The following is a 22,697-nucleotide window of genomic DNA, read 5'->3' as shown; positions in this document are numbered from 1 at the left end:
TCAACTTGTTAAAAAATGAATTAAAAATATTCCGTTGAGCCAAAATCATATATTTTTTATTTCCTCTTCAATTTACAAATTTGGTAGCACAAGATATCGAAAAGCTAGCGTTGTTTCGCTCAGATCATAGCCATGAAAAATAAATACAACAGCAAAATAGAATAGAAACACACATTCTTTCGCTCGGATCAACACGGCACGACACAACACCTAGAATAGTTTAGTTTCAAGAACGTCTTAGAATTAAGACACGCACACAATCACACATGCAGGTAAATTAAATTATTCATGGATGATAATTAACGGCAGCGGGGGTTCTTGATCAATTATTCATGGAGGAGGAGTTCGACAATAGAAAGAGTCACTACAACCTCGTCTGTTTGTGTTGCCGGACTTCGCACCACACTGGGACGGACTGCCGCGTTTAGTTTGACAGGGCACCTGACTTGCATCCAGAGCTTGATGGACGACATCGGAGGAGCCACTTCCGGCGAGGAGTCTTCTGTTGATCTCTGAATCGAACTGAAACTCCTCCAAGTCCTTCCTCTCCTCTTCCACTAATCTGCATCGGCGACCACCACCCTCTATCTCGTTACAGCCCGCCGCCCATCGCTCGGGAGAAGTGGCGGCGGCGGCCGGTTTCCAGCATGGTAGTGACGCAAAAAGAAAGAGGAGGAAGAAATAAAAGAAGGCTGCTGATATGCTCTTGCTCCCCATTGCAATGATGTGATTTATTATCCTGTTCTCAATAGATATCATAGATATATAGAGAGATAAAATAAATAAATAAATAAAATAAACCACGGCTTTATTATAGTTGCCACAACCAGCTGATTAAACCGAGTCTCTTCTCACGTCGTATAATTGGGCCGCATAGAGACTTCTTCCCAAATTAAGCCTGCGAGTCTGCGACTGCTGTGAGTAACAAAAAACAGTCAACAGCTCGCTAATGTCTCCAAGTCAACAGCATTAAATAAGTTAGTTTAGCAGTAGAAAGACAAGTCCTGATCCACATGGAAAAAAGAACTTGACATTCAAACCTACTGTAGCTTATTTTGAAGGGAACTTGCCTGTCAAAAATGATCTCTAAATTCTTTTCATCATATAAATCAACCCGAAATGATAAGACAATAGTAGAACTCGTTTGCCACAATCTTTATATCATAGTTTAGCAGACAACAAGATAATTTTGATCCATTCAATGGATCACAAGGTAAAAAAATAATAGTAAAAAAGAAAAATGAAAAGAAAATTTGAAGGGGAAAAATGGTGCTGCTGCCTCCATTTAAGTATCTAAATCTCAAACAGCTCCAGTTTGAGATAAAAATTGTGGAACCGAAAGAGAAGCTTAAATCTCACGCTAGAGTGTCTTCTCATTCTCATCGATTAAGATCTTCTTGCAAGCCTCATAGCACATGAATGAGATCCCGGCGGCCGGTACCAGCTTCATACAACTTGGCCCCAGACCTTTGTAAAGCCCCCCGATTCCCTCCTGTTCCAGTATGCTCAGAAGAGCGTGAAGCATATTCTTGTAGACCTGCCTACCTCCGACAGCTCCGACCTGCATATGCTTCCGTGCAACTTCAAGAGGAAATGTAGCACTGCTCGAAATAGCACCGGAGGCCGAACCGATCAGAAGGGTGGCGATGTTTCCTATTTCATCTTTTTTGAAGGTCTTCCTGTAAAGTTTCTTTAAGGAGTCGTAAGCAAAGTAATTGGTGGCGGCATATGGCACGACTCCTATGAGGCTCGGAGTGAGACCTCTAAAGAGCTCTGCGGGACCTTCCTCTCGAACAATTTTCACAAATGCGTGCAGAAGATTGTCGTAAACGTCTCTCTGCATGAGAAACAGGAATTAGATGAGAGATGCAAGTGTTGTACTGATATCGTGATGGCTGTCACCGACCTGTATGGTTAGTCGCGTCTTTAGTAGTTCTAAAGGATACGTGCATAGGGTTGAGCTGACTCCAGCAAATGCCCCAGCAACCAATGAGGGGGGAATCGGAATCTTTGGTTGTTCGCCTTCCTTGGGAGTCAAAACCTTCTTGGCTGTATCGAAAGCGAATAACTGCAAAGAGATACAAAGAATGATAAGAATCAGACAATAAAGAAAAATAATTAGCATGCATGAACCTGGGGAAAATGTGAAGAATAACAAAACAATTAATCATACAGCTATAAACACCGAGAAGAACACACAAGACATCACTAGGTCGGTTGCAGACGCATGAAACATTGTTTTATCATTATTCATCTGAATTTGCACCATCTACATGCCACAAAAATCACTCAATCCACACCCTAGTAGTGTTTCATTGATCTGAATAGAGAGAAAAACAGGCACCTCCTAGCCTATGCACAAGAATCTATTTCCATGTAGAGGTTATATTAGCTCGTTGTTGATAAAAGCCTAGAAGTTAAACCCATAAGAGGCAATATTCATCTATTCACCTATGAAACGAGATGCAGATGCAATAATACTAATTTTGCTCTCCATTAGTTGTTTTCTTAGTACATGGATAACAAAAAACTATAATAATGTACCACAACAGGCTCATCAAAGCATAGCGCTAAATGATGGTTGTGGAAATATCTAAAAAGATTTAGTTTGCAGACAATCAAAATATTTAATAGGAACAAAAACAAAACAAAAGAAAACATGTGTTCTAAGCATTCACATAACTAAAGTCAGTAAAATTGCAGGCCACTACTAAGGATGCATGTCCAAATATTCCGGTATTCATTAAAAACTTCAATGAAATGATCAGGACAATTAGAAACATATAGTAGGGTGGGTTCAACATGAGCAATGTCTTTGTTTTTGCAAAATTTGCTTTTTAATGGTAATGCGTGTCTTACTTTTGTGTGCCAGGGAAGAGCTAAAAAGGCTGAATGTCATTAGTTATACAACAGTTTACTATGATTATTTTGGCAATGGAAGAAACAAGTACGCTGTCTTATTAAGAATGAATTATTGCAAGCTTTGAACTACTTAACTAGAATATAGATTTTAACGTCTCATGTAATAGAAAAGTAGATCATATGCTGGTCTCCAAGATAGTATAGATCACTATATAAATTAAGTGTTTCGTTCTCTAATTGTAGGTAGTGTCAAAGTACCAGTTTCTTATGAATATCTTCAGATGAGTGGCTACTAATATTATTGCCATCATCAAGCCATGTTTGACCCAACTATTTGAGACCGATTATATGAATCTTAACTATTCCATCAATTCTTTTCTAGGTAATAAAATCACATTTCATATATTCAGTTTTCGAGTTCTTATCTCAAAACCTTTTACTTTCTGAATTTTTTTTTCCACACATAAAGCTTCAGCTTTAATGCAATTACAATCTCATCAGTTAACACAAAGTCGTTTTGCATAACATTCAACAAGAAAGTTCATCTTGGTGGCTAATCAATGTATAAATAACAGTCATGAAGTATGCCAACTATAAGTTCAAAAGAGGTGATAAAAAGTTGCAAGATCAAAGACTAAAATATTTGTTTCAAATTTTTTGATGATCGTAATTATTGCTAAATGAAGAAATTCTTAACTTCTAAAGCATTCCAAGAATCAAGAAAACTAAGGGTGCGTTTGATTTGTTTACATTTTCATTTCATTTTCTAGAAAATCGTATTTTCTCATTTTTCAGAAGGGGAGCCTTGGCGCAACGGTAAAGTTGTTGTCATGTGATCAAAAGGTCACGGGTTCGAATCCTGGAAAGCAAGGTAAGGCTGCGTACAATGGTTCCTTCCCTGGGACCCCGCATGGCGGGAGCTTCATGCACCGAGCTAGCCTTTTTTTTTTTTTGACTTTTCCACGTTTTTCGTTTTCTTAGAAAATGCTCTCTTTTTCTTGAAAACGAACGTGGAAAATACAAACCAAAGACGTTTTCCATTTTATCAGAAAATAAAAATAGAAAATAACATCGAAAATGCAATCCAAACGCCCCCTAAAATTTATCAAAAGCATGATGTAAAATATCACCCCTTGTTTTCCAATTATTTCCATAAATTTAAGTTTGTTTCTTCCTTATTTTCTACCACAATCTATGTAAGTTTCTTCATTAAGATTTTCCAAATGCTGTCTCCAGTTGAATGAACCTACGTGCCAACATTTGTAATCTAATAAACATAGGTAGAAATGCTTTGAAAACTGCAATGGCAATCAAAATTTACAACAAGCCTATGGGGGATGGTCATATCTACTCCTAACTGAACAGCGAGTCAATGAGTATAATTGTGTACAATTAGGACTCAATTGCTAGTTTAGGCATCTATACATACTTTCACTAATCAAATAAAATACCTACCATAGTAGCACTAAATTCAAGTTTCTTTTTATAGTACAAAAAGTTCCAGGTGTTTATCCATTAATTTGCATAAGTTCATATCCAGAAACATCATTCATGTGAAGACTGCTAACTTATCAGTATGAAAAATCCAAATCAAATATGCTAACAAAAACACAGGAGAAGCAACCAAAAGGCAAAAGCCATATTAATTGAGTCATACCCTAGGAATGAAAAAATGAATATGATCTATACAACCAAACTAAGAAAAAGCAAGCAAATGCAATAAACCAAAAAAAAGGAGCAGGTATTAATCAAACATGATACTTAAGTTATAAATCTTCCTGTAAATATAATAAAGAAAAGTAAACATGATGAAAACATTCATCTCATCTAGGGATCTTTAAAAAACACAAAAACTATAATTAGCATTTGTTTTAATCAATAGGATAATGCTATACTCAAAGAAGTAGAAAGGAACAATAGTTTGTTATTCAACCGGCAGATAGATATTAAACTAAAAGAGAATATGGTTGCAATCATGATTATATCCCTCACCTCAATGGCCTTGCTGGGGGCAACACGGATGACATTGACAAAATTACCACGAAAGAGGCCCGTCCACCCCTCTGTCTTCATAATAGTCTGGAAAACTTCTGTCGTTGAGTTCCCATTGCTCCCAACCATAAGATGTGTCCTAATTGTTTCCAGAGGTGCGACACAAGTCCGCGACACTGCACCAGCAATTCCTCCACTGAGCAATCTTCTCAAATGAGGATTCCTGACCTTAATTCTTACTTGCAGTATGTTTTTCTTCTTTTTAACCAAAGCTTCTTCCACATAACTGGTCACATCCCCGGTGGACTCAGCGGGAGTCCCAACAACCTGATAACCTGCCTCAGGTGTCACACTAGGAGATTTTGAAGAAACCCCAAGCCCAACTCCCACCTGACCAACACTCGCAAACAAGCCACCGGAGGGCAACAAACCGTCATGAATATTCCATGAGAAACCCAGTTCTGGGAATGGTTGAAGAAGCCAGCCACTATTCTTCTCAACCGCTTGCAATCTCTTATCTGCCATTGTTATCACAGCAGAACTCCAAGTTCCCGTTGTGATTCAGAATATTACAACTTTCAAAATCATCGCTCTTGGGCTCTTATAGATAGGGGACACAATGAGGCAGCGAATGCAGCAAATTCAAATCTTTTTACCAAATATGAGAAAGAAATCAAGGGAAGAACTTTTCTTCAGCAGATTCTGCCGGGGCAAATAAAGAAACAGTAAAATGCAGATTCAGTAGGAGAAATGATAAAGTCGCAACAAAATAATTGGCAAAAAAAATCCGTTTTTCAACGAAACCGGGCAACAGGATGAACAAGTTAAAACCAAAAATCACAAAATCGATTGAAAGAATCGCACCAACATACTCAGATCCATTAAAACAACCGAGAAAAAAACAATCTTTCACAAAAACATATCCGTCAAAACCTAAAAGCGTTCAAACAAATAAATAGCCGGGCATATAACTATCACCTGAGTTTTTCCAGCGAAATTTTTTTTTGAACTGGCCGATCCGAAATCAGCGCGAGCACTTCCCCGGGCGACCTAATCCGAGTCTCCCTCGTCGATCTCGCGGTGGGTTGGCGAGCGATAGAAGCGAAGAAGGGGCGGCGGGCGAGAGACGGAATAAAAAAAAAAGGCAGAGCACCAAACGCAACCTGATCAATACGCACAACCTGCGCTGCATATATTTATTGATGAACGGGTGAGGATCTAATTGCCATTTCAATTAATTTTGGATTTTTTTTCCGTTAATTAATAACTAATCTTGAGATTTAGGAAACCACAAGAACCTTTCTGAAAACTATTTATGTTGCCAAAAAAATAATAATCTATTTTCATGTTATTTTTATTCAAAGACTGTGTCTCGCAATATTGAAAGAATTAAAAATGCGAAGAGTTTTTAAAAATAATTTCCTATATTGATGGAGAGAATTATGAAGATTTGTTTTAATTTAAATTTTGTAATCTCTAGAAGAAAAAATAAATAAATAATCCATTGGTTTAATTTGTTTGATCCGGTTTAATTTTCATAGGATCGCTAGACCAAGTTCGACAAGGTCAACGATTGTACAGTGAAGAAATCGTGATGAGTGATACGTTGACTTGAAACGATGGAGTCAAAGTTAAGTAGGCCACTTCATTCCTCCGTTGAAGTGCCGTGCTAAATCGGCCAAGCAAGAAAATGCTCTCCGGTCAACGCGCGTTTTACATAAAAATTAAATGCGACATAAAAATTAAAATTAAATATAAAAAATACGCAGGAATAAGTGTCCAATTAGAGTGAAGGTATCATTGCAAATGGTGTTTAACTATTACTAAATTATATTTTAAATAATATAAAATTATATTATTATAAGCATTATTTAATTAAAACTTAGGCAGTCTCCAGCTTACTCCTAACTTTGCCTTGCCCTTATGAGATCTCCATCTAACTGGATAGATCTCCTTTCAACTTAACTTCTCGATAGCCGCTCCTTTTTTTTAATTAAAATTATTTTATAATTTGATAACAACTCTTTTTGAAATGTAAAATATAAATAACATATAAAATACACTATCAGTATAAATAAAAAGTGAAGTTATCGAAAGGTTTTTTTTTCAGTGGATAAAAAGTGAACCAGATATTTGGCATTGCAGAGGGAAAAAAACTACAACAATTCCTACTTAGGAGATGCATTTAAAAAAAAACTAAATAATTATTGAATAAATCTCACATGCAATTTCTACAATAGAGTATATAGTCAGTAAAAGTAATATAGAATTATTTTTTAAAAACGAGTTAAATATACGTGTAGATTATCTGAGAATAAGATGACCGTTTTTAGATATCTCAGGATTGAATTTTAATTTTAATAAATTAATAGATAATTTTTTTAATAAACAGTTAATCTAAAAATACTGAATTAATTGGCCGCCTGCTAAGAACGTTTCCTGAAAATATTCATGGGACTGGCATATTAGATATATGGTGCCAAAAAAAAATTTGAAATCATTCTCCACTATCCAAGAGAATAAAAAAATTGTTGGGATCATGTCAAATCGCACTTGGATGGAGTCCATGTTCATCCTTCTACCTGATAAACAAGAGTATCGTCAACGATTGGATAAACAAAGTGGGAGCCTAAAAAGATATGACGTTTGTGCTCAAACCACACGCGCATGAAGATGAAGAGCAAATGCAAATGCCAAGGTCGACTAATCTCTTTGATTTTTAAACTCACCTCCATGATCACTATCCCATAGAATCCAATGAGATAACTCGAATGTGATGTGATGAGACCATAATCCACACCATCGTTAGCAGTCAGTTTCATATCTTGGTTGCATGGCTGGAAATCTGTGTTTAACACATGCTGAAACACAAGTATTCTTATCTGCCGACTGTGATGAACAACACATAAAAAATCAATGAGAAAATTGGAGTATAAATACGGGGCTGAGGGGTGTTGCTCGATACAGCATGGCTTGTTCAGTGATTGAGAGGTCCATGGAGGCAATGCTGCTGCTTTTGTTCTTCCTAAATCATTTCACTGAAGTTGCAGGGGATGTAGGCACTGCTGCATCATATGATCCTCCATATCTTCGTAAGATTTTATGAAACTAGCTGATGCATATATAGAGAGAGATAGAAGTGCATAACAATTTGAGTTTACCTCTAGTAATTGTTTTCAGAAGTCCATAACAACTTGAGTTTACCTCTAGTAATTGTTTTCATGTTTCAGCAACAAAGTGCCCGGACTACAGCAGCTTGGATCAGTTGCCAGAGACCGGGCTGTTTGTGGCGGCTGGCAGTGGCGTGTGGGACAACGGTGCAGCCTGCGGCAGGAAGTACCAGGTCCGGTGCCTCAGCGGCCTCCGACGGCCCTGCAAAGATGGCTCCATTATAGTCGAAGTAGTCGATTACTGCAGGTCCAGTCCCTGCCCTGCCACCTTCCTTTTGTCCAACAAAGCCTTCGGCGCCGTTTCCAGGATTCCCAATGCAAAGATCAACATCGAGTTCACGGAGTAAGTGACCCTCCCTCCCTGTCCAAATTCAACAAACAGCAACTGTTTCCAGGGATAGAATTCAAATTGTTGTTGAACAAATGAACTGTTTTTGTTTTCAGAGTATGATGGGGAGCCATATGGATTTGGATGGAAGATGTATTCAATGTCTTGGCACAATAATAGATATGTAAAATGGTAAAGAATGATGAACCTTCACAATGTGCTATAATTTGAGGAAACAGTACCAGAGCATCAATCATAAACTTGTTGCTATACTCGAATAATGTGTATCACAATCAAGAATCAACAGATTTATGAATTATTTGCATAGCTTCCTACTCTATCAAAACTATGACCCAATGTAAGTTGCCTATCCCCGATTCCCCTGCAGCTATTCAAGGATTAGCATGAAAAGCTGTTGGAGCATCCAACCATGAAGCCAAAAGCTTCACATCGCAATTGAGAACGGCGTCCCATTATCCATGTCAAACACAGTGCTGCTCGCTGAAACCATCTGCTGAAATAAGACTGGTTACTAGAGCTTTAAGCCTCTGAGCACCTGGCCCTGGCCTGAGCTCAGCTACATTCTTAACTATGTAATGTTGGTCACTGCTAGTACTCGTCTCTAGTGTGTTGTGCCATGCGCTTGGAGTAAAACCATCAGGATCCTGGCATAGGAGTTCCTTGTCAATCTTGTCCAGTACCGGATCATCCCGACCAAACTTCCTTGCAAACGGAGCATTGCTACTGACCATACGTGGGAAGTCGTCTAGTGTTAGGAAGTGTGGGTGCTGCTTTGGAGGGTTATCCCAAGATATGAAATGCAGGTCATGGTTGATGGTGGTGTTGCGGAATTCAGGTGCATTGCAGATAACAGTGTGGAAGTATCCTTCAGGCGACGAGAGAAAGTTTGCATAATACATTAGGACTGTTCTTGGAAGGTTGTCCCATCCCCATATGAGATATTCAACAAACTGATGTGTAAGCATCATCCAAGCAGACCCTGCAAAGAAATCAATTGTTGGTGAGGTATATTCATACTTTACTATTTCATCATAAAAATAGCAAATGTTATTATCATCCAAGCACTGCGTTTCTAGCTTGTTCCATATTTTAGAAAGAAACAAAACCTATCATAAATCATTTTAGTGAATCGTAAGATTCAAATAAATAGCAAATGTGATCAATCAGATTATGCATGTAGACAGCTAATGTGAATTCTTCACTGGCCATACATACAGCTATATTTCAATTTTATGCATCTTTAAATGCTATTACACCAGCTATCCTCTGAACATACACCTAACAGTGTGTGTCATTTTAACAAAACAATGGTCCTTGACAAGTGTTTAGACGTCCTTGCACATTTACACATGTGAAAATCATAGAAATTGAAACTCCATGAAATTCCTAGAATCACTTGTAGTGTAGGCATCATATATACAAACATCGGTTGGTCAAATAAAACATTATGTGCATCAGAAATCTGGTAGTCCTAAGTTTACCAATTATAAGTTTCAAGTATGAAGTTCAGAAACTAACAACAATCAGATCTGATTGATTTATCTTATGCATTATTTAGATTCTACAAAACACTGGTGAACTTGAGAATGTAATATTGAACCCACCAGCCACAGAGAAAAGTTGTTAAATGAAACTAACAGACCTTGATTTGTATGTCTCTCTCTAACTTTATAGAGTATCGTAAACAAAATCAGATTCTACAAGTAATCATCCTGTATCCTCCTAGATGTACATGATTCATAGTCAAATATCTTAGCATAGTATTTATTTTTGAATAATCCAAGACGCCTTAATCATTTACCTTTTTCATTTTAAGTACATGTAAATACTTGATCAGATGATGGCCAACAGTTTATCTATAGGTCACAACAAAAACAGGTACTATATTTTGGTAGAATGTTCAGATACAAGAAGATGCTGCAGGCGAAATGGTTCTCAAATGCTTCTTTACACCACACAACATAAGCATATCAATCTGGCAGGCACCATGATAGATAAATGTTATATCAATATTCATATACAAATTGAATCTGTGTTATTAAAACCACTAATAACATAGATGTTTCTCCATCGTATTCATGCCACATGAAATATAGTGCGATAATTAAGCAGCTACTAGTTGCAGTCCCACTTGCCTACAAACGTGACTGCTCAAAGCATCAACAACAAATGTGCAATCAACTGATTGAACTAGGTGCTTGATACAAGAAAAGTATGTGAAACAGATATAGAATTCTCTATGAACGATTTACTCAATTTTAGGAGACTAATACCTGTAAATAGCTTGAATGCAGAAGGCACATCCCTCTTTTCACTAACCCAGAACACATCTTCCTTCTGTAAACTATAAAGCCCAGGATCTATAATCAAAGGCCTAGCCCTATGGAACCTGCAACAACAAAATATAGATTCCATTTAGGAGAAAATTAGTGAAACCAACCACCATAGAACTTTGCTTGGAGAAAAAGATATATAAACGCAAATGGTGATTATAATGTAACAAATATTTACATACTCCTTCCATCCAATGTCGCTAGTGTGCTCTATATAGTTGAAATCTCTAGGCAAACTTGATAGCGTGTAGAGTAGATCTGCCAAACAAAAGAAAGCTAAATCAGGAAGTAAGCAAAATGAAGTCGTTGGGTATACAAGCATCAATCGTAGGGTAAATCACTATGGAATATACCTTTCATGTACTATGATTTCTAGAATCTAGGACAAATAGGAAATATGATTAACAGATGGACAAGAACCAACAAAAAAAAACTTGAGAGTAAATAGCACTAGGTCAGCAGATAGATTCAGTTCTTTGTAAGGAGATGCATAACAGTGAAGAAAGAAAGACTGGTCGCTCTGATGGTATAGAGCACCCAAGAGAGCAAACATAGGCAACAGATAAAATTGGAGGGTAAAAAATAACATTGAAGCTAGTTCGATTAAAAAAAAAAACTTTTGTTTTGATTATGTTGTTTTTGTTGTAAAGAAATTTTCACTGATGAAGGTAAAGCAAAGTTCTACTCTAGTTAGCTTCTCACTCGACTTAGGAAGGTGGAAGCGAAATCTACCAACCAATTTGTTTGTTTAGCGTTTGACCAACCATGATACTGGTTCAAATTCATATTTTTAAGGGAGGGAGGAATGTACCTACCCTATAAGATCAGATTCTAGGAACAGAGCATGAAATTGGGAAAATAACGATCTGGAACCAATATTTTTTTATAAAAAAATAGCAAATAATTGAGCAGCAGGATCTTACCGTCCTGCGTCATGAGAGGATAATCGGAGGCGCTGAGATTGATGAACCAGTCCCAGTCGCCGCCCTCCTTGAGGAGGATGGAGGCGGCGTGGAGGGTGTTGGCAACCATGGTGGGACCTCGGTAAGTGACGAGGTTCGCACGAGTGACCACCCTGACGTTGCCGAAGCGAGAATACACAGGGTCGCCCCGGATAGCTGTCACGAGGTCTAGCCGCTCCGCCGCCGGGGCCTCGAGATCGAGGTGGAGAACGTACTGGTTGGCTGGATGGTAGAGCGCTCGGAGGGTCCTCCGGATGCTGAATCCATCGCCGGATGAGCCAGAGATGAGGTAGGCCAGCCGGGGAACAAGCCGCGCCGGGGAGGCGGGCGCCGACAACTGGCGGAGCTTGGACTCGACGAAAATTGAATCGCCGTCGCCCGAGGCAGGGATCTGCGAGAAGGAGAAGAGGAGAAAGGCCTGGCGAGACCAGGAGGAGGAGGCGAACGAAGACGAGGAGAAGAGGAAGGCCGAGATGAGGAGCGAGGAGAGGAAGAAAGAGGCGAGCAAAGGCACCGCCCACTTCCTCCGCCACTGCTGTGGCGTCGATGCCAGAGGTGGCTTCGTCTCCATGGCCCTGATCCCTCACTCCGCCACCGCCACAACCACCACGATCCCCAGCGGAAGCGAATTCAAATTCCGATAACTCGCGGCGAGCGAGCAAGAGCTAGAGAGAAGAGAGAGGGAGATGTGCCGAGGGAGGTGAGCGGATCTTGATCGGACTGATCGATATCGGTGGTTCGTTGATTGGCGGAACTCGGAAGGCGACGCCACGCTGATATCGACGGGCGACTTAAGTCACGACTATGGCCGCGAACAGTGCGGAGTCCGAGAGACGCGGCTTAGATGCGACGCGATCCGTGACTAAATTACCTAAATATTCCAATTTTTAAAAAAACATTCATTAATTACGAATACTTTTGGATAAGGCAAAATTTGCATGCACAATTTTACATGCATTTCTCATTAGAAAAAATTTTTATTTTCACTCCCTAATCTAATATACTTATCTAATTACTCCTGATATTTTAAGTATAAAAAATTTAAAAATAAGTATAAATCCTCTTAAATTCAGTACATTAAACTAGAATCTAGTATATTTTCTATCAAATTGAGTACGATTCTTTTTCCACCTCAATTGGATGGAAAATATATTAGATTTTCTTTAAATGGTACTCAATTGGATGGAAAATATACTAGATTTTCTTTAAATGATACTCAATTGGATAAAAAATATATTAGATTTTTTTCAAATGGTACTGAATTTAGGAGGAATTATATTAAATAAGAAAAAAGTCGTACTCAATTAAATATAAAATATACTCAATTCTAGTTTAAAATGTTGAATTTAATAGAAATTATACTCATTTTTAGACTATTTATACCTAAAAATATTAAGGGCAATTTTAACAGAAAATATACTCAAATATATTAGATTTTCTTTAAATGATACTCAATTTGATAGAAAATATACTAGATTTTCTTTAAATGATACTTAATTGGATAGAAAATATACTAAATTTTCTTTTTACATGGTGCTGAATTTAAGAGGAATTATATTAAAACAGAAAAAAAAATATACTCAATTTAATAGAAAATATACTCGATTCTAATGTAAAATGCTGAATTTAAGAGGAATTATATTTATTTTTGGACCTTTTGTACCTAAAAATCTGAGGGGCAATTATGTCACAATATTTGCATGAGGGAGTTGAAGTAAATAAAACTTTACATGTAGGGAGTGGAAATAAAAATTTTTATGAGTGGGGATGGTATGTAAAATTTAAATTGTCATTAGGGATTTTTATAATAAAATTTTAAAAAAATTAATTTAGTGTGGTGCCTCTGGCCGTGCCCTGACCCCACCTGTGGCTGTTGTTGGTGGAGGCAGCCGGCTATAAAAGTAGCCAGTCGTCTGGGAATGGCTCCGCTTTGGTATTGAATTAACTTCGGCAAATGGATGCTGACCTACCTTTGTTGATTGGTCAATAAATTGGGTCCCACCACAGGAAGGATTCGATTTAAGTTGCGTACCGAATCTGAATTGAGTAGAATTTGTGAGGAGATAAATTAAAAGACGCCTTCTATTTTCATTAACATTAAAAGAAACAGTATTTTAAAAGTAGTTAATAGTTAAAATTATTTAAATATTAATAAAAAACATTTTAATTTTATTAAAACTAATTCAATCTACAAAATAGTGCACACATCTGACGGCTAAAACTTACGAAAAATAATGTTGCTTGGATGAAAAGAAAAGGTGCATTGCTATTTGGTGAACTTGTAGTTGAATTTGAAGCGACTCTATCTATTTCATTGTTGATAATGTATATGATGGCTTTCATTCGAAATCTAAGAAAAATCTTGGCACCTATCATGTAAAAAGCTTAAAGCACTTTAATTAAAATAGTATCTTCTTACATATATTTTTTTAAATTTATTAGTACCATTTGAAACATAACATCACATAGGACATCAATGCTCTCTGATTGCATTCAAGCAACAGTCAATTTATTTTCGTGTGTCCTAATGGTGCTCTCCTCAGGTGTGTACCTCAGTCTACTATGGACATTAGTGTGCATGTAGATTATGACACTAATACTTTTTCCTCAATTATGTGGCTCATTTATTGAGCCCAGCTGACAGTGGATTCCCCACTGTCATGACAAATCTGTCCCAGGTTAACTAGTTGATGTTTAGCTAGGGGGGCCTTGCAATGTAACCATCAAAGTTAATAACTATTTTAACAATTAATAAAAAAGTTAAAACACTCATCTTACTTTAGGGCTTTGATGTCTTACTTTGAGCACTTCATGGTTGCCCACAAAGTGATAATACCAGGAAGATGTCTTACTTCAACACAGCGATATCAAATGTAATGTAATGTTTGCTTGTAGCCGGGAGAGGAAACCCACAACTTAGAGCATATTACACATACTCGAACAAAACTGAAACTGTCTTGCATAAGAACTATTGATATGCTTTGGCTTTGATCCTGAGTGTGTTATTGTGAGAATTTCTGGCTTTCAGGTTCGAGTGGTTGGACAATTTCAGCTTCCAGTGGCTCTGAGTTTTGAGGTGAAGAAGAGCTGCTTGCTGCTTTATGTTGCACATTGGCAGAAGTAGCTGTCCATTTGCCAGCGAGAGAAGTACCCATCATCTCATAGATCTTGCTACTTAAGTCCGAGGCATTTTCCGGCTAAAAAATAAAGCGGACAAAAAAACAAAGTTAAAGGAATTAGTAAGAATAATCTCGTGTAGTTGTTAGAACATGCAATAATTAGGGAAAAAAATACTCACCGTGAAACCACTTGAGATTAAGGCTGTGTCATACAACAAGTCTATGGCTCTCTGCGCCTCAGGATCATCAGGGTTACTCCTGCATGCCACCTGCATTATGACATTAGAGATCAGTGGAGGTCAACGAACACTAATATCTTATGAAAGGAATGATGAAGCTACTAAATAGAACAGGCAGACGTACATTCAAATCCTTAATTATGGAATGCCCTGGATTGATTTCAAATACTCTCCTTCCTCTCATAAAATCCAAGCTAGTGGTGTCTCCAAGTGTTTGTGCCTTCATCAACCTGCAGGAACCCAAAAAATTTTTTGTCAATGTGATATGTTCCCAAACACAAAATGCAACTTGCATGGAGCTGAAATGTCACTTTTTTGCATACCTTTCCATGTTGGCAGACCATCCAAACTTACCTGACACCAGTACGCATGGGGAGGTGCTAAGGCGACTGGATATCTGGACATTAGCAACCTTCTCACCCAACCTCTTCTTGATCCAATCACACATATGGCCAAATTCCTGCTTGATTTCCTTCTCCTTCTCCTCGTCCTTCTCACCTGCAAGGAGAATTTGCGTAGAGTGTAAAGAAGGCAACAGAAAAGATATAGCATACTATTATGCAATTTACCAGAATAATGATTACTATCTACTGTATAACTTCAGCAGTAGTTAAAAAATTTCTGATATTGCCTATGATCTCCCTGCTATAAGTATTCTTTTACTATCTTGTTCCCCTATGTTTAGGGTAACAATTACGACAATAATATTCTTTTGGTGAAAACACGTAAAACAAGGCATTCATTGACGTTTTGGTAGAACAGTATAGCACTTTCAGAACCATGGAACGCTAAATTTTATATATTGCACGTTTCTTTTCAGATATATTTTTAAGCATTGCGTTTAAATTGTTATCCAGGATATAAAATTTAAGATTTCATGTTGGCCACCAACAATGAAAGGATAGATATAGATCAGGAAGGACAACCTAGATCCAGGTCTTCTTTGCTGATGTCAACAAAATTCTTTTCCTTGTAAGATTTCAGATTCTGAATAGCTATCTCATCCATAGGATCAACTAAAAATAAAACCTGGAAAATAAGAAATTCATGTCAACAAAGTTAGAAACATCACCAAACTAATAAAAAAATTTTCAAAAATGAGCATGCCCAAAAACCATATTGTAAAATACCTCATAATCCTTCTCGACAAGTCTCTCCAAGAAAGGTGTATTCCTAGCGCTAGTTAAACTGTCTGCCGCTATATAGTAGATATTCTTCTGTTCTGGCTTCATATTCTCAACATACTCATCCAAGCTAATAAGCTCATTCTCAGCATGAGAAGAAAAGAATCTCAGAAGTGGAGCAATGCGTTTGTGATTTGAATTATCTTCAATGCAACCTAACTTCAAGTACTTGCCAAAATTTTCCCAGAATTTCTCATAATCCTGAAGTTACAAGGAAATGTTAGCAAAATTCAAGTCAGAATAAGAGGAAAACTGTTGACAAATAATTATTTTTATTTTTCCAGAAAACCAGATTTGAGGCCAACAAAAAGACTGACTTCTTTGTTTTCACTCTGAGAGATGCCCAGTATCATATCAAAGGTTTTTCGAACTAATCTTTTTTTCATGATTCGCACCTAGAGAATAAATGAGAATCAGTGATGCAAAGTCATACAAATGGAGAGACATTTCTTACAAAATTTACAATTTGCAGGAACACTTACAATGCGACTCTCTTGAAGGATCTCACGTGACACATTCAAAGGAAGATCATTTGAATCAACAACACCCTTCACAAAGCTTAAATATTTCGGGAACTAATAAAAGCATTAGAGTGTCAGTATAGTTTTCAGTGAAATGAAATCAACATGTTCAGGAAACAGATCCATACCAGTTCCCCGTCAAAGTCATCAGATATGAAAACACGCTTAACATATAACCTAATATTCTTGGTTTTTGTGTTCATAATTTCATCCTTCTTGAAAGATGGAACAAAAAGGATGGACCGAAATTCCACCTCACCCTGCAGCAAAAAAAAAAAATATCAATCAAAGCACACATAAAATATAGGTAGGAAACTTCAAGATCTTCAAATTTGACATATTTAGAAAAAAAAAAAAACTTGAATGAAAACAAAGAGCGACCACTATTGCAATTTATAAATTATAACAAAAAAGATTAAGCCAATTACATCCTAAGAACAACAGAAACAACTTGAATCTTTTGATAAACTCTATATGGGAAATCAATTTAGAAGCTTTTTTAAATCTGAAATTCTCTCTAGTAAAAATGAAGCCCGCGCAAGTGTATATATGGCCAGCTCTTTGATTTAAAATAATACATGATTAGCTAAAATTCAAGTGGGTAATAAAACAAATACCTCAGTGGTGAAGTGTGACGAGGCTAGAGGATCAACATACTCATCAAAGGTCATCCTGTAAAACGCATTGTACTCTTCAGTAGTCACATCTTTAGGATTTCGTAGCTGCAGAAACAGAATGTTTATTAATAAACAAAGAACAGTTACTAAATCATATTGGACATTTTATATCTCCGATAATGCTCACCCATATAGGTTGGGTTTCATTAGTGAGCTCCCAGTCCCAATATCTTTCAACAACTTTCTTAGTTTTCTTCTTCTTCTGTAAGGAACATCGGAGCAAACATAGATAGACAAATTATTAGTTAAAAATACCATGAAATGTGCAAAATCACAAAGTGACCACATTATAGATACCTCTACATTTGGATCTTCATCACCTTCTTTTTTGGATTCACTTGGATCCTCATCTACCTCAACCTTGTACAAACAAAGCCACAAACCCAAGACTGTTAGGAAGAAATCAACTTAAAATAAATTCCAGGATTGATTGCAAAAAGCTGGAAGAAAGGTTTAAATTAGTTTCTTAAGGTTTAGATTAATTTCACAGTATTGTTTGCACCAACAGACTCTATTAACTGGTAAGCACTTTTGCAATGTCCAGTGACAGCTTGACCCTTACCTCTTTTGTAATACCCTTCTCTTGCCATGTGTAGATTGGGAAAGAAACAAACTGAGAATAGTTCTTCACAAGGTTCTGAATCCGTTCAGGATGAGCAAAACCTTTGTCGTCACGCTACAAGAGTAACAGTCAACAGTAAGATCGAAACCATGACAAGCAAAATAGGAAACTTTGCTATCTTCTACAAATCAATACCACAGACCTTAAGATACAATGTCAAACGTGTTCCTCTCGGAAGTAACTTCTCTGGGTCAGTTTCTTCCCTAATTGTGTAAGAGTTGGCATTAGCTTCTCCCTCCCATACATACTGCTTGTCAGACTTCGGACTTTTTGTTGAAACAGTTACCTATTAGGAAACAAAGTAGACCTATGCTTAATGCTGTCATAACTAAAAGTAAATTGGCTCTTACCAAGTCAAAATTACAAAAAAAATGATGGATATACCTTGTCAGACACAAGGAATGATGAATAAAAGCCCACACCAAATTGACCAATTAAATTGCTATCGACACCAGCATCTTTGCTATCCTGTAAACAAGGCAAAACACATGAGACATTAAAAAAGATAAGATATGCAATGATAATAAATAAAAGAAAAGGAGAATAATGGGTGCATATACCTTCAAAGCCTTCAAAAATTTGGCGGTTCCACTTTGTGCTATCGTACCAAGACAATCAACAAGCTCTTCTCTAGTCATACCAATCCCAGAATCACTGATGAAGAGAAACAATCATGGTTCAACCATGGTTGTTCATAAATGTCAAAAAAAAAAGTGATTACCATGGCCACTCGTATTTTTCAGCAGTAGTACTTACGTGATTGTGATAATCCCATTGTCTTTATCACTTTGAATACGAATGTCTAGATCAACAGCATCCTTCAAAAGTTCAGGCTCCGTGACACTTAGAAAACGTAACTTATCAAGGGCATCACTTGCATTACTGAAATTGTGTTGAACAAGATTACAAAAAATGCAGGAAGCAAACCAGCAGAATATCAAGGGAAATAAGTACTTACATTAATGAGATAACAATGTTTTACAGGATGGAACTTTTAATATAGAAAGAGAAAGATATTCAATGATCATTTCAAAGAGAGAAGCATATGAAGATAAACAAGATTTTTCATTTTAATATTTTTATAATTGTTTTATTTACTATTTTTTATCTGGAGATTCTACATTGCTTCAAATAAAATCTCTATATCCATGCAAATGACATTCTTCAAGTGTTAGATAAGCAATTTAATTATATAATCATAAGTAACCATTTAGGCCTACAGGTAGAATGGGTTCTAAGGAGAAAATGACTTCCTCTATGCATAATTAAAATATCAAACAAAAACTGTATCATTTCAAAGTTCTATTTTCAAAACAAAGATAATGCATGATTAACATGAAATAGAATTTCACAGGTAAAATTGAACATATCTCAAAACAATGCTCATTTAAACATACAACAGGCTTGGGCACATTTTGTTGGAGTTAAAAAAATAAGAAAATGAGATAATAGTGCTAAGATGCACAGACATATGTCAAAATACACCCAATTAACATAACAGCAAAAAGAAACTACATGTAAGACAGTTATCAAAATTCAAGAATATCACCTCTAGAGTTACTGTGATTTCATTTAACTTGAACAGAACCCATTTGTAGCAACTTTGTTCTTCGACACTAATTAGATAATTTAAGTGGGAATTTGGGAATAGTTAGGACTCTATAATAACTTATTCCTAGGAACAAAGTTACAACAATGTCTCAGAATGTTCAAAAATATTTAATGTCTCTACTACTAGAAGCATACTTATTGTTTAAATTCATAAATACCAATAGTATCATCAACAAGATAAGTGGCAAACATGATAAGAAACTCAGTTTACAAAAACATTTAGGTATGTAAAAACATAGTGCAAAAGAGAAGCAAACACCAACCTGATCAGTTCTCGCAGGAACACTTCCTTATTACTGTATAGGCTGTGTACTATGAGGTCCATTAAGCGGCTAACCTGTTAATTATAAGAGACTCAGATCAGTTTGTATCTATACAGAATTATAGATTAGGCCCTTCAATTAGCATACCTCAGCCTGATACTCAAACTTCTCACTTGGCGGTTCAGATGAATCAGATGCTGCTGCAGTTGATTCCAGACGGTTACAAACAAGCATGCTGTACCTCGAGCTCAAGTGCATCCCAAACTTGGTTCCGTTACTTTTAGGTGCAGAGAGTGTCGAAAGGAACCTGTATGGTGCAACCTCTGGAATACGGTATTCAGTTTCAGTTGCCTGAAAAATTAGAAGACGCCAATTATATTACTCCGACTAAGCTATAATTATGATTATTTTATATACTCAACATAAGTTCATGCACTTGACTGATTGTGTTAACTGGGTAGCACAAACAGTAAAAGTTTCACCACAGTGTCCGAGTAAAAAAGAGAACGATATCATCATTTACTGCTAATATATTACCCGATTCCAATAGTCGAGGAGAAGGAACAGATCATATCACAAAAGCTTTCCAATTCATTTTATCAAGTAGATGAACTTCGCCACAGAAGAAATTTTCTATTGACTAAATTTAAGTTTCATCTCAAAAGAGAGGAACTACGTTGACAAGCCTAATCAGCATCAACCACTCATATCAGCCAACAACCTCAACTTTTGGGAAGCATCTAATCCTATCTCCCGTGGAAATGGGCAAAGCTGCAACATTTATTGAACTCACCGAAGGAGACGAGGCGGAGAGAAGGGGCACCACGGCGCGGCAACGGACTCCGGCGGATTGCACCGCGGAGACCATCGATCGCCTCGAAGCGCCGAGCATCTCTGCTACAGCCGGTGTTGTCTTCGCCGATGGTGCCTAGGAGGAGGGAGACAGTGAGATGAGGAAGAGCGGCGACGACGTAAATGGGGGCGGGTTTAGGGTTTTAGCGGAGCAGTGGAAGCTTCTGGAGTAGGGTTTGGTTGTGCGGAGCTCTGGCCTCTGGGTTCTGCTTGTGGACGCTTCGGAGACTCATGGTCGACGTGGCGCGATCGCGACCGTTATATAGTTCATCCAATCAGAACAGATTTTATAATATTTATATTGTATTCTCATAATTTATAAAAAAAAATATTCCCCATTTACTGCACATATGAGTGACATTACGACTTATATTGTATTTAATTTTGAAATACTAACTTGTAACTTATTTTATATTTCTCTAATAAATTTTTCACCCCTTTAATTATTTTTTACTTTAGTATAATCTTTTCTCAAAATCTAAAAATAATAATAATTTCTCACACGTAACTATGTTTTAAAAGTTTTCTTACTTTTTTCCTTCATAATTTAATTATTTAAATTTTTTACCTATTTTAATTTTAAAAAATAATATATAGTGAAAAAAACTCAGAATAAATATATAAAGTGATAAGGCCTAAAAAAATAAAAATAATGGATCATTAATTTATATATTTATCTTGAATTTTTTTTCTAAGATTTTTTATTACTTTTTTATTTATTATCTTTAATTAAAAATTACCATAATTATAGATGCATTACTTTTTTGTATTTGTTATTAATGATAAGATAATATTATTTATATAAGAACAATAAAAAAAACTTCAACCTATTTTTTTATTAAAATATATTTATTAACTTCATTAAAAAAATTATGACTAAAATTATCTTATACATTACTTTAATAAATTATAATAATAATATTTGTTATATGATATAAAAATGGGGAATGGCTAAGTCCTCCGATTAAGGAGGGCAATTGATCGATTTTGAATTTTAAATCTTTCGTTCTTAAATCCATTTGTATAAGATATCCTATGAATATATCTATCATATTTATATAATTTTTCTTCTTTCTATTCCACTATTATTTATATATATATATATATATATATATAATGCGGTGATAAGGAGAGGCAGACCTTGGAAAAGGTCTTCGTCATAATGGATGTCAAAGTCAAGACGATCAATGCTCCTATCATTGGGCGAGCGGACGAGTGGTTCGTCCGACCGAGATATAAAAGGTCTAATACGACATCATCACTAGCTCGGCCACCAGTTGAACTAGGATGCTCAAGACAAGAATGAACGTCAAGTGTCTGCAAAAGCAGACTGAGCGGCTATCCCGCTCGGACTTACATCAATACCCGGAACATCAGCAGAGTAGAGTCATAGTCGAGCAGCCCACACATGAACAACGCTACTACAGTCAAGCGACTATCCCTTTCGGTCAAGGTGCGCGTACAACAATCGGACAGTGGAAGTATCGACCGAGCGACCACCCTGCTCAACCAAGTAGTAGATTCATCGGCCAGACAACGGAGACTCCAACCGAGGAACTCTCAGTCGAGCGGTCATCCCGTTCGATTGAGCAACAAACACTGCGGGATATCCTTCGATATTTTTTTGGAAGTTAGTATCGCCAACAGGTGGCATGGTCAGGCAGAAAATCGTACAACGAAAGCTTCCACTGTCACTTCAGATATATGCTCGGGCCGTTAAGGTAATGTGTTAGGGACACTTTACTGATATGTCCCCTCAGGGAAAATTTGGGACAGTGTGCCCGCTTTAAGAAGCATGCACACACGCTACAGAAGCCCTATATAAAGGGGGGTACAGGCATCGACAGAGGTATACTTTTCTCACGATCTCTGCAGTTGCGCTACAGTTTCCTCTGCTTCTTGCTTCACTGGAGACTGACTTGAGCGTCGGAGGAACATCGT

General features: G+C 36.9%; 4 protein-coding genes across 4 annotated transcripts; 1 reads left to right on the top strand and 3 right to left on the bottom strand.

Annotated features, from left to right (window-relative positions):
• Positions 1-94: 94 nt before the first annotated feature.
• Positions 95-6,020, bottom strand: LOC122046153 (adenine nucleotide transporter BT1, chloroplastic/mitochondrial-like). The gene is made up of 4 exons (XM_042606699.1): positions 5,833-6,020; positions 4,855-5,556; positions 1,907-2,068; positions 95-1,837 (listed from the first exon to the last, which is right to left on the bottom strand). Exons 2-4 carry the CDS (start codon positions 5,377-5,379, stop codon positions 1,361-1,363), a joined length of 1,164 nt encoding a protein of 387 aa, XP_042462633.1. The 5' UTR covers positions 5,380-5,556; positions 5,833-6,020; the 3' UTR covers positions 95-1,360.
• A 1,791-nt stretch (positions 6,021-7,811) lies between these two features.
• Positions 7,812-8,607, top strand: LOC122046152 (EG45-like domain containing protein). Its single transcript, XM_042606698.1, has 3 exons — positions 7,812-7,946; positions 8,085-8,367; positions 8,469-8,607. The coding sequence occupies exons 1-3, from the start codon at positions 7,823-7,825 to the stop codon at positions 8,473-8,475; spliced, it is 414 nt and encodes a 137-aa protein (XP_042462632.1). The 5' UTR covers positions 7,812-7,822; the 3' UTR covers positions 8,476-8,607.
• On the bottom strand, positions 8,597-12,488 carry LOC122046151 (beta-glucuronosyltransferase GlcAT14B-like). The gene is made up of 4 exons (XM_042606696.1): positions 11,630-12,488; positions 10,889-10,964; positions 10,647-10,762; positions 8,597-9,352 (listed from the first exon to the last, which is right to left on the bottom strand). The coding sequence occupies exons 1-4, from the start codon at positions 12,237-12,239 to the stop codon at positions 8,835-8,837; spliced, it is 1,320 nt and encodes a 439-aa protein (XP_042462630.1). The 5' UTR covers positions 12,240-12,488; the 3' UTR covers positions 8,597-8,834.
• Positions 12,489-14,385: 1,897 nt separating this feature from the next.
• On the bottom strand, positions 14,386-20,962 carry LOC122046150 (heat shock protein 90-6, mitochondrial-like). Its single transcript, XM_042606695.1, has 20 exons — positions 20,698-20,962; positions 20,052-20,255; positions 19,905-19,978; positions 18,787-18,912; positions 18,591-18,684; positions 18,415-18,498; positions 18,173-18,316; positions 17,971-18,084; positions 17,706-17,768; positions 17,536-17,610; positions 17,349-17,453; positions 16,860-16,991; positions 16,693-16,785; positions 16,528-16,605; positions 16,157-16,411; positions 15,953-16,055; positions 15,350-15,524; positions 15,151-15,256; positions 14,967-15,056; positions 14,386-14,865 (listed from the first exon to the last, which is right to left on the bottom strand). Exons 1-20 carry the CDS (start codon positions 20,794-20,796, stop codon positions 14,671-14,673), a joined length of 2,409 nt encoding a protein of 802 aa, XP_042462629.1. The 5' UTR covers positions 20,797-20,962; the 3' UTR covers positions 14,386-14,670.
• Positions 20,963-22,697: the final 1,735 nt, after the last annotated feature.

The sequence above is a fragment of the Zingiber officinale genome, chromosome 2B (genome assembly GCF_018446385.1).
Source record: "Zingiber officinale cultivar Zhangliang chromosome 2B, Zo_v1.1, whole genome shotgun sequence".
NCBI classification, from domain to species: domain Eukaryota; kingdom Viridiplantae; phylum Streptophyta; class Magnoliopsida; order Zingiberales; family Zingiberaceae; genus Zingiber; species Zingiber officinale.
The sequence above is the reverse complement of the archived record's forward strand: the minus strand, read 5'-3'. Positions and strand labels throughout refer to the sequence as shown.